General features: G+C 46.2%; 1 protein-coding gene across 29 annotated transcripts in view; it reads left to right on the top strand.

Annotated features, from left to right (window-relative positions):
• The first annotated feature begins 1 nt into the window (after window position 1).
• PER3 (period circadian regulator 3) overlaps window positions 2-11,835 on the top strand; it is a 59,096-nt gene continuing 47,262 nt past the window's right edge. For 10 of the 29 annotated variants that reach the window (XR_011537603.1, XR_011537602.1, XM_070611016.1 and 7 more), the window contains exons 1-7: window positions 2-129; window positions 453-846; window positions 1,294-1,439; window positions 2,279-2,394; window positions 3,606-3,807; window positions 7,971-8,022; window positions 11,374-11,516. Coding sequence is in view for 27 of the 29 variants with exons in the window: in XM_070611016.1 (XP_070467117.1) it covers window positions 668-846; window positions 1,294-1,439; window positions 2,279-2,394; window positions 3,606-3,807; window positions 7,971-8,022; window positions 11,374-11,516 (838 nt within the window). In the remaining 2 variants the exon portion in view is untranslated. The other 19 variants (XM_070611015.1, XM_070611013.1, XM_070611014.1 and 16 more) reach the window with 9 other exon arrangements.

Raw genomic sequence — 11,835 nt, 5'->3', positions numbered from 1 at the left:
GCGTCACGTGGCGCGCGGGGGGCGCGGCGCCGGCGGCCGCCCGGCACGCGGTGGGCCTCGAGACTGAGCGCGGCCGGCCCGGCGGGCAGGCGGCTGCGCGGGGCCCGCGGGCGGCGGCGGCGGCGGCTGGTGAGTGCTCGACCCGGGCGCGGAGGCCTCGGAGGTCGCCGGCCGCGCAGTCTAGGTCGCCCCCAGCCTACCCTCCGCCCTGCGGCCGGCGGCCCGGCGGCGCGGGCTGGGAACCTGGGGTCCCTGGAACTTTATGCTTCAAGTTGCCCGCGTCCCCGGGTCCATCTGGTCGCACGCCGACTCTGCAGAGCTGCCAGTGGGCGAGTCGGGGAGGCGGCGTGTGGCCTTGTGAGCTCCGGACTGAGGGTCCTCCCCTGGGCCGGCGGCATCAGGTTGTCTCGTTCTCTTGACACTTGTCACCTTTGTCTCCCCCTCCCCCCAAGCCTGGCGCGCCCGTGAGTGGAGACATCCAAGACTGTATGGAAATTACTGGAGAGAAAAGTGCCTCCAGAGGAGCAGAGCTCACGTTTGGCCGGTTTGTGATGACTGATGATTCTCTCTAACGCGATGGCATGGACCACAAGGAGAAATAAATTCCCGTCGCTGATTGCAAAGTAAAAAAGAAGCAGGTGACAGCCCGAGGGCTGCCGGGCGAAAGATGGACCCTTGTGAAGATCTAGAAGTGCCCAGCAGTAAATTTCATGACTCCAGGGGCCATGAACCTAGTGAACTTGAAGGAGCCCAGGCCAGCGGTCCCGAGGCCCTGGGGAAAGAATGTGAGGAGATGTGGAGCCAGAAATGCCGCCTGCAGAGCAAGTCCGGGGGGAGCAGGCGCAGGTGACGCTTTTGCTTTCTTTTCCACAACCTGGGTGGTTGGTTCTTTTCTGGAATAGCAAAAGAGAAAGGAGGGCTTCAGTCTTTTTATTCTTTTCTTTGTAAGCTTAGGAAAAAGTTTAGGGGGAGACCCTGACAACCTAGAATGAAATACCCTGGAGAAACTGAAGAAAATTACCCAAGAGTACCAAACGTAGGTGAAAAGTAGTTAGGACATTTAGCTGAGTCGGGGCTGAGGTGCATGAAAGAGAGTGGAAAGTGTTTGACGTTTAACAATTTCTTTGCCTGGGATTCCCCACCTGTAAAAAAGGGGCAGTTAACCTGGGAACTAAATGAGTTAATCCATGTTAAACACTTAGAAAGTTGCCCTGGCGCGTAATTTGCAGTTCAATAAAAGCTGATTGTTGTTATAATTGAAAGTGTGAATTTATGTATTTTTTTGTCTTACAGGGAACAGCAAGATCGAAACAGAGTTTCTGAAGAACTTAGAATGGTTGTCCAAGAAATGGTGAAATACCTGCCATCGGAGAGACACAGTAAGCGGAGCACCCTAGATGCCCTCAACTATGCCCTTCGCTGTGTACACAGTGTGCAAGGTAAACGGGCGGAGGGAAAATACAGTCCTGCAAGTACAGCGTTGCTCATAAACGTCAGCCAGGCCACGGCAGGTGTCAGTGTGATTTTAGTCACAGAAGTGTTTTGAGGTTTTTTGGTGCTTTAAGTAAGATGAGCAGATCTGTACTGATTCCATTAGCGTCTTGGCTTTTCAAATTAGGAACACCAGGAGAACCTTATTTGTGTGATGGTTTAGTAACTGTGCTCTATTTGGCTGATCTGTTGTAAGAGAGTGGAGTTTAGCATAAGCACATTTTGAAGACTCAGTTTTTAAAGGGGCACTGTCTTCTATGGATATTAGAGAAAAAAACATACATTTGACTAAATACAGTTTACCTTTCCCTCTTCATACACATTCTTTTAAAGTGCAGTCGTGACATATCAGGAATTTAGCAAATAAAAAACGAACAGCTGTAAACACTTTTTCCTTTTTAGCTGACTTTTCTTCTCAAGGGGTTTCATAAAGTACACATCCTCTAGCACAATCCTCTGTGGCTTCATATGTGATACTTTTTTCCTGAATACTGGAGGAGTGTTTCTGCCATGAAAATTTCCTGTGTGTATTTGGAATTCTAGGTTTCGGTACCGTAAATGTGTCTTGTTCCTTGTGATGTAGAAATACAGAATGCCTGAAATTCAAAATCTTAAGTTTGCACAACTGTCAGTATTTTAGGTGAAAGAACAAAATGATCCGGTTTTGAGGAAAACACACTGAGGTGTCCTCATCTTAAAAAATAAGCCCACTTTAAAAGTGATAAAAATGCTTTCCTGAAGAGATTGTTGTCACTGGACTACCCGTTTGTTTTCCTGTGTTTCTTAGCAAACAGTGAGTTTTTCCAGATTCTCAGTCAGAACGGAGCACCTCAAGCAGATGTGACCGGGTACAGTCTTGAAGAGCTGGCCACTATTGCTTCAGGACACACTTCCAAAAACACAGTAAGAATCTGTGAATTTTGCCGTATCAACCTGGGTGATTTTTCCTAATGACCGTATCTAGATGTAGATTTTTAAATATAGTAACACAGTTTTAGTAACCACAGTTTGACGTAAACAGTAGGAGAAAACTACCAAAGAGGTGTGGTGTAGTTCCTCCTGCGCTCGCCAGAGACAACCTCTAGGAGGGGAAGCAGCGTTTAAATAGTAGTTGGCTTTGCTCCGCTTATGAGGGCCCTCTTCTCCTTAGCATCCCTGAGTTCTCTCAAATTAAGAGAGAAAAATAACACTGCAGAGTAATTTCCTGCATCTTACTCTAATCTCCAAAATGTTCATTTCTATTTATATCATTCTTAGTTCCAATAGCTACTACTTCAAGTTGTAACAACTGGATTTTATAGAATGGGTGAGTTGAGATGCTGTCATTTTTTGTAAAATTATGGAAGAGACACTTAGTTTACCTTTTTTGAATCTCTTCATGTTGAAAAACTAATTAAGCATCATGTTTTGTTGACAGGATGGAAATTACTTAATTTTACGTTTAGATCTTAACGTCATTGTAACTTCAGATTTTATAACATTGGAACATGAGCCATCCCTAGTGTCACAGTAGGGCTTATGGTACTAAGTGGTATGTTTGTAGTCCTGTAGTAGGTGCTATGGAGATTGAAGAAAAGACCTTTGGAAAACATTTCCCCTTTAAGATCCTCAAAATAAAGCTAGAGAGGAAAACATACACCAGTGTCAGATCCAAACAGTGGCTGATTATAAATAAGTTATGTCTCTGTCTAATGGAAAAAATTAGAGAAATGATTCTTGTGTAATGAGGTTTGTCAAAGACACCGTCTTGAAGGAGGTGAATCTTGACCTTGGTCTTGAGCTGTAGTATATGCATAGAGAAGGAAAGACAGTGCCTCCACGTGTAAGGCACAGTTTGCAGAGGAGAAGGGATCAGAAGAGTATATACCGTGCGTATGTCAGTGTATGATGAGCTGGAGTATCTGTTTGGCATGGAAATCATACCTTCAGAAGGTAAAATGCAGGTTTTACGGTGACGGTTAAGAAGTGTGTTGGGGAGTTTTGTTGCCTTTGCAGGACGTGTGCATGTGTTTCAAGCTATTGATCGCGGTAGGAGTCTAGAAGAAATTTAACTTTCAGGAAATATTGCTAGTAAGTATCTCAATGTTTGCATTTATTTTAAATGTTTTTCATAGGATACCTTTGTGGCAGTTTTTTCATTTCTGTCCGGAAGGGTAGTGCACATTTCTGAACAGGCTGCTTCGATCCTGAATTGTAAGAAAGCTTTCTTGGAGTCCTCTCATTTTGTTGAACTGCTCGCCCCTCGAGATGTGAGGGTCTTCTACACACACACCGCCCACGCTCAGCTTCCCTTCTGGAACAACTGGACCCAAAGAGGTAACGGGACCAATATTCACATGTTTATCTTGCCTGGTAAAGATCAGTTTCATTCTTCCAGAAATAGTACAGAAATTAATGCATTATTTAGAACATGCAAACTGTATATTTTTTCTTATTTCTTTCTTTAAAAAAGGTGTATCGTGTGATGCAAATAGCATTTTAAATGCTTCTAATAACATAAAGATCCAATAAATTTGCTTTCATTCAGTCAAGTTAGTTTCACAGATTATATATCATAAATATGGTTTGATTACCAGCATACTGTGTAAAGGTTAATTGCTAAAAGGCTCTGTTTCCTTTAAGTTAATAAAATTAAATGTTTTGCCTCTTATATTGACTTCATTCTTTCTTTGCTTTGCTTTGGAGATAAACTTATGATGGTTAGCTCCCTTTCCAGCTTTTCTTGTCCCTAAAAGTTCATGAATCTCATTACCTTGTTTTTCTTCTGAAACGCTTGTCTTCCTGAACTGGGGGTGCCTGTTCACGGTTTTCTTTGTGACATTCAGTCTTGTGTGATCTTTAAATAATTCATTATTGCTTCTCTAAATCACCCTTTAATGCTTATTTCACGTTCTTTATAAAGTGTCTCCTAGAGAGCTTAGTATAGATCATCCTCCTTTTTGATTCTAAGCCCTTTTCTCTGATTTTTTAAATTTTAATTTTTTATTGTGGTAAAAATCACGTTAACAAAGTTTACCATCTTAGCCTTTTTTGTTTTTTTTTTTGGTGAGGAAGATTTGCTCTGAGCTAACTTTTGTGCCAATCCTCTATATTTTGTATGTGGGATGCCTCCCCAGCATGGCTGATGAGTGGAGTAGGTCCATGCCCAGGATCTGAACCCACGAACCTGGGCCACTGAAGCAGAGCACGCAGAACCTTAATCACTGGGCCACAGGGTCGGCCCCAGTCGTAGCCATTTTTAAGGGTACAGTTGAGTGGTGTTAAGTACATTCGCATCGTCGTGAAGCAGATTTCCAGACCTTTTTCATCTCTCAGATCTAAAGGTCTGTACTCATTCCAGTTTTTCAGTCCAGCGCTTGGTCCAGGGAAGAACAGTCGTACATGCTTCCTTTCTTCAGTGTTGGACCTTTGCTCCATTTTCTGTGCACATTTCACATAAGCTTTAGAAAACTTGCCTACCATCCTTGCTTGCTTCTAGCTCCTTCTCCTCTGTTCCCATCGTTCAGAAACATTGATTTCATTTCTCTTCCTCTTTCGTAAACGTATTTTCAACCTTTAATTGTCCATATTTGTTTCTCTGCTTTTATTAATCATTTATTCATTTCATAAACATTTATTCAGCAATCACCATGGGCCAAGAACTATTCTAGAGGCTGAGATACAGCTAGGACCAGAGCTGACATGGTAGTGTTTGCCAGCTCTGTCACATTTCCCCAGGTATTTTTCCTTCAGCATTGCCTGTATAGTCTCTGTCTTATCTTTTCAACCCTTTTATCTTTGCTAATTACTTATTGCTATGATTTTTCCATTCCATGTAAAAAAACATAATACGCCCTGAAACTGCTGTCTTTCGGACCTAAAAGTTTGCTTATTCCATGAAGATATGACGTCCATCTAATTTACTCCTCACATTGTGCTTTTCCCTTATGAATCTCCAGCATTGAGGCTCTTCCTGAGTGCCGTGGTTTAGCTCACACCGTTTCTGGGCTGTGCGCATGTTACCTCCCTCCGTCCCTTCCTTCGATCTCATAGAAGGTTAAGAGGATGTAGGAAGCTATCAACTCAGCAGTTGTCAGTTTTTGGCCCTATGCTAGAGCCTGTTTCAACTTACACTTGTTGTGTAGACCTCTCAGAAAGATCTGACCACTATTTCTTTAGAACACGCTTTCCAAAAGCAAGAATTCGCACATGACAGCCTAGATGTGGGAATGATAATGGGCTCACATGTACTATTTGAGATCACACAGTCTGGCTCCATAGGTTACGAGGCTCATAGTGAATGCAGTTGAATTCAGGTGCCTGGTGTAATGCACAAATCACGTAAGCGGGTTTACCTCACAGTAGAGTTGCAGGGTTTTCTATGTGCAAAGCATTTCAAGCTGGAATCTGAAGGTCTGAGTTTTAAATTGAGTTCTGTCCCTTCATGAACCGTGGAGGCCGCTTAGCTTCTTCTTGTGAAATAAGAGTAATAGTTCTGACCAGCCTGCTATCAAGCAAGCTGATGGCTGGGAAAGCACTTCAGATATTGGGAGTATTCCACAGCGGGAAGGACCATCTTAATTGCTGTCATCTGTTACTGTTCGCCAGGGACTCCTTAATGTTTTAGTGGATTAACTGATTTAATTTTCACAAAAACCTTGTAAGGTGTAGATACTGTCGTTATTTCCAGTTGACAGATAAGGTAACTGGTGGTTCGGGTCTGCTGAGAAGCAGATGCCAAGATGGGCTTAGCTGCCAGGAGACTTTCTGGGGGAGGGCGTGGAAGAGGGTGAGCGGAGCCCTCAGCCCACAGTGGGCGGGCGTCTCACACCTGTGGGAGGAGCGAGGAGGAGAGAGGACTAGTGAGGAGGAGTCTTGGCCTGTGGTACAGCTTTGCCAGGCAGCCAAAGGGAAGTCTGAGCCACAGTCGGGCATCGAGGAGTCCTGCGTCTCCACAGAACCTGCTGCCTCGGCCCGCTCTGTGCACAGCCACGGGCTGGGAGCCTGCCGTCAGTTATGCCCCTTCTCAGCCCCACGGCCACTGAGAGCTGAGTGGCTCCGCAGGTCACACGGCCGAGAAGTGGCGAGCCGGCTTTCCTTGGCGGTGTGAACGCAGAGCGCCTGCTCCTCCCGATGCACGACTGCCCGTGACTTCACTCAAGAGCAGAACTGTCCTCAGACGAAGGCGCGTGTGAAAGGGGCCCGAGGTGCGTTCCTGTCCACGAAGGTCGTCCCCACGGCTCAGGCTGTGTCTGAAACAGCCTTGCCTTGGCCTCGTTCCCCTGTGAGTGTAGCCTTTCCTGAAGCGGTTTCTGTGGGAACACTGTAGCCGCCTTACAGTGGTTAATTCCTGAAGCTTTGTCGAGTTGTTCTTTCCTTTATTTCTCTCAGAGATGTAAGAATCGTCTTCTTTCCAAATTCTGGGACTGTGGCTTTCATAGTTTTATGAATTATAATGGTTTGACCATTGGTCTCTTGACTTTTAAATTGGAGTATTTTTTTTAAATCATGTACGCTTTCCTGGATCATTCCAAGCCCGTTGTCTGATTCTCCCTATGGTCCTTCCTTAGAAGTCCAAAGACCTGGCCCGTACTCAGTATTTTGGTTCTTCAGAATTCTCGTCGCTTGTGCTCCTTCAATGTATACTTTTTCAACATCTCCTTGGTTTTAAACGTTTCCTTGGTTTCTGTCACCGAGGAGTTCTCTCTCCAGTGAACAAAGGCCCAGAGGACATGCAGGGAGCTCTGCTCAGAGGAGCTGCTGATGGTCGGCAGACGCCGGGGCCGGGGTCAGCCCCTCGTTTGCCCTAAGATGTAAACGCTTCTGAATGACCACCTCTCGAGTCAATAAAATTCATGAAAAAATCAATGAAATCGAGGCAAACTGTGCGAGAGTTGTGAGAAAGCGTTGTTGATGACCCTTCAGCTGGGACGGCCTCCCGGAGGCTCGTGTGCCGGTAAATGAAGTCATTTAACCTGGGAACACAGCTGTGGGGAATTTAACCAGCAAAAGAGAAAAAAATGAAAGACCTTTACATATCGTATACCTAAAAGCTGTTAAGTAGTCCAAATTCCCCGTTTTTGAGACGTGTCCAGACTGTTACAGTGGAGTGGAATATTACCACCAAATAGCTGCTGAGGGATGATTAATTATAAATAATACTTTATAGGATTCTTGTCAGAGGGTCATTACACTGATGTGACGTAGCAAGTACACGCGATTACAGAAATACAGCAGGGGCGGCAGGAAGCATAAGGGAAGGACCGGGTCAGACGCGCCGGCCGTGTCTTAGCTGAGGTCACTGTGGGGGTGAGAGCCCGAGAGGACGCTCATGTGCCCGGGTCTCCCAGTGAGCGGGGAGTCTTACTTTCATCGCGAGAATCTGTCTCTTTTAAGAAGTACTTTATTTTGTGCTTGGTGCTGGTGAGACACGTTTCACTGGGAGGAGCTGCTCCGCGTGTTGCTCTAAGGGGCGATTGACAGTCTGTCTCTGTTTCCAGCAGCCGCGCAGTACGACTATGCTCCTGCGAAGTCCTTTTTCTGCCGCATCCGGTGAGTCCGGGGCTCGTGGAGGCCAGAAGGGTGGGTTATGCCCTGATCTCGTTTAGCACGTACTTGGTTCTTTTGTATTCAGCTAGGTCTGTTGTGGCTACAGAGACAAGACTTGGTTCTTGCCACCAGAAGTGTGTGTGTTGTGTTGATTAAGGAGAAGAAACATATACTCCTGAGAAAAGTAGATAAATAATAAAGCAATAGGGAAAAAGATGAGGAAGATCATTCTTACCCAGAGGCATGGAGGAATCACTGATGTTAGGACACTTTCAAATGACCATTCTGTGGGCTCTTTTGTTTTTATCTTTCAGTCACAATTAAAATTAATTTTTCAAATTTTGAATAACTTTAAAGAAAGCCAGATAGGTATATTTATGAGAAGGATTTAAAACGTCCAAAGACGGTGAACTAGAAGAAAATAGACCAAAATTTTAATAATAGTTGATTCCTGGTAGTATTTATTAGTGACTTTTTTCCTTTTTTTAAATTCACTATGATATGTTAATGTTACTTTCACAATAAAAGGAAAAATATTTTTTAATGGTGTTGTGATTGCCAGCATTAGCATTGAAGTTACTACGTGCTGTAGGTATTTAGAGAAGAGGAAAGTCCTTGTCGTGGATTAGCCAGATGCTCCATGGAACTGGGGCCTGGAGCTGAGGGTGCTGGAATGCCTGGACGGGAGACCTGAGGAGAGGTGGGCGGGGGGCCTGCTGGGTCACTGTCACTCCGGGCAGTTTGCTGCATAGTAAGTGCTCTCTGTATTTGCCATGTTAATGAATATTTCCAGGTGCCTTTTCTGAGCCAGACACCCTTAAGGTGCTAGGATCAAAACAGAGTTCTTGCCCTGGTGGACCTCACATTCTGGAGGGAGGAGTAACAATAGTGAACAGCTATCTAAATGTGTCTGTGTCGGCTCGCAGGACGTTCTGTGTAGAACAGTAAAGCCAAGTAAGGGATTCTGGGCACTGGAGAGATTCCTGTTGTATTCAGGGTGGTCAAGGAACTCTTCTCTAAGAAGGAGCCTGACTGGGGCCAGAGCCCTGAAGGAGGTGAGGGAACAAGCCATACAAGTATCTGAAGAAAGGGTGTTCCAGGCAGGTGCAAAGGCCCTGAGGCAGAGCATGCCTGGCCTGGGGGAGGAGTAACAAGGAAGCTAGTGTGGCTAGAGTGGAGGGAAAGGGAAGGGTGGAAGAAGGAAGCAGGGGCCAAACTATAGGGAGCTTTGACTTTTAATCATTTATTTATTTTTAAAACTTTACTTTGAGAATTTTCAAAATAATACAAAAGTAGAGAAAATAGTACAGTGAACTGATATGTACTTATCATTCAGCTTTTTTAATAGCCTTAACTCATGGCCAGTCTTGTGTCATCTGTGCCACCTACTCCTCAACTGCCCCTCCCCGTTATTTTGAAGCAAATCTCGGATTTTGTGTCATTTCCACATCATCAGTATTTCCGAATGTAATTCTAAAAGAACAGGTTCTCGTTAAGCTTCATGATGCCCAAATTCTCCCATTCTGGGCCATCAGCAACCCCTGAGGCCAGCTCCTGTCCCCTGTGAGAGTGCCCTGTGGTCCAGGACAGCTTCCTTTGTTTCAGACTTGACGGCCCAGGCTCAGCCCAGACATTTCCTAATGCAGACCCGGAGTCAGTGATTTCTTCACGGATTCCTCATTCCTGGTGGTGGGAAACTGCGTTACCGTATGGGGACCAAATCCGGATGGTCAGGGTGGTGGTTGCTGCAAGGTTATCATTGCCTCTAGGAGTTTTCAGTGGATAGAGATAGGATGTTTCATTTTTTAGAAGGGAAACTTAATTTGCCTTATAAAATGATCAGTTTAGGTGCTGTTCTGAAGACCTGGGGAAGGACAAGAGGAAGAGGGTCGCGGTTAGCAGGCCATCATGTGATGCAGCTGAGAGATCGCAGGTCCTGGACCAGGGCAGCAGTGGTGGACATAGGAACGTTTTGGATATTCTGGATATTTTTGTAAGGGAGCGTTACCAGAACTTATTAATGGATTAATTTGGGGTGAGATAAAAAGAGTAGTCAGGGTGACATGAGGGTCCTTGGCTCAAGTTGCCATTTATTGGGGTAGAGGAAATTATAGGAAAGGAGGCAGCTTGGGGAGGGGGGAAGAATATGCTTAATTTAGACGAGTTCAGTTTGCACTGTCTGTCTGTTAGGAATCAAAGTGGTGATGCTCTTCAGGCATTGGTCCATGCATCTGGAGCTCGGGGAGTCGTCCAGGCTAGAGACAGATGCTTGGGTCATCAGCGGAACCTGAGGACTGGAGGAGCCTGGGAAAATCAGTGGCAGACGTGGGAGGGGAGCCGGAAGTGCAAGTACAGATGCTTGGAGGTCAGCATTAGAAGGCTCGTGGGAATGGTTCTCTCTTCTCGGTGAAATAGGAAGCGACGTTGCGGTTGAGAGTGGAGAAGTGGGAGGAGATCCCGGAGTCTGAGGAGAGAAAAAGAACCGAGACGGAGTGGGAGCGGGAGTGGCCTGAAGAACCTCTCGGCAGCTGGGCCCCACGTGGGATGGATAGTCAGGATTTAAAGGATGGCAGGAGAGGAGAGGCGTGATTGGTTGGAATATGGAAGCATGAATTCAGTCGTAGACATTTGACTTTAAAGGGATGGTGACGTATCCAAGTAGAAATGTCCTCTGGGCAGCTGGAGCAATGGAGCAGGATGAAAGTTGTGGTGGTCGTCTGTCAGAGCCGTCCCCGCCTAGGGAGCCTCTGTGAGAATGAGACCTGGTGCCCCTGCTCCATGTGCAGGATGGTGAGCAGGTTCTAGCCCTGCTTTCCTGCCTCCAGCCAGGTGTCCGAGGGAGGGCTCGCCACACCTGAGGCCCTGCACCCGGCAAGGCTGTGGCTGAGGTGGTGAGGCTCCATCAGGCCTCTGAGGGGGGGTACCGGAAGGGACAATGGAAGACTGGCTCTGGGGCCCAGTTACGGGGCCCTGTCTTGTGCCACACGATACATGGTGTAGACAGACACATGAGACAGGACAGGTAGCTGTGCCCTGCCTCTTCACAGCAGAGGCCGAGAAGTCAGACTGCGTATCAGGGCCTGGAGGGCAGGAGGAAAGTCGTGGAATGACTACTGCCGTGTTTACTCGCAGTCATCTAAGCTACTTCTCTGTAAAAGCTCTCATTCAGAGAATGGCCAATGAGTATAATTGCCCTCAGTGCTGAAAAGTTAAACTAACTTCTTTTTAAAATAAATGTGCTTAAACATTTTAGATTTGGATATATTTCTCTTGGAAAGTACCAATAAGACCTTTTTCCTGGCCTGTTTCTCATTGGGTTGCTGTGACCACACTGATCGTTTTTGTTCTCTTCAGTGGAGGGGAAGACAGCAAGCAGGAGAAGCGTTACTCCCCATTCCAGATCCTCCCCTATTTGATTCATGTGCACAGCCCTGCCCAGCTGGAATCTGAGCCCTGCTGTCTCATGCTGGTCGAGAAGGTTCACTCTGGCTACGAAGGTGAGTCAGGAGTATGCTTTTAGGTCGGTAGCCTGTCGGCCCAGCAGATGAGAACACGCAGAAGTCTGTCGACTGTGGTTGGAGCCCCGGAAAAGAGGGCTCGAGTCGTCAGTTTGGCCCTGAGCTCTTTGTTCTGTTCTGATGTTTCCTGAGGTCTCAGTTTGCTGCCCTGACTTCTCATGCAGTGTTTCCTTCAAGGACAGCGCGGCCTATGGGTCTGAGCATAGACTGGGCCACAGATATGCGGTCCTTGGATCACTTCTCTGCTGGTGCCTGTCCTGTGGCCTTTGTTTCTGTCTTGTGTGAAATAAGAGCATTG

The sequence above is a fragment of the Equus przewalskii genome, chromosome 2 (assembly GCF_037783145.1).
Source record: "Equus przewalskii isolate Varuska chromosome 2, EquPr2, whole genome shotgun sequence".
Classification (NCBI taxonomy): domain Eukaryota; kingdom Metazoa; phylum Chordata; class Mammalia; order Perissodactyla; family Equidae; genus Equus; species Equus przewalskii.
The sequence above is the reverse complement of the archived record's forward strand: the minus strand, read 5'-3'. Positions and strand labels throughout refer to the sequence as shown.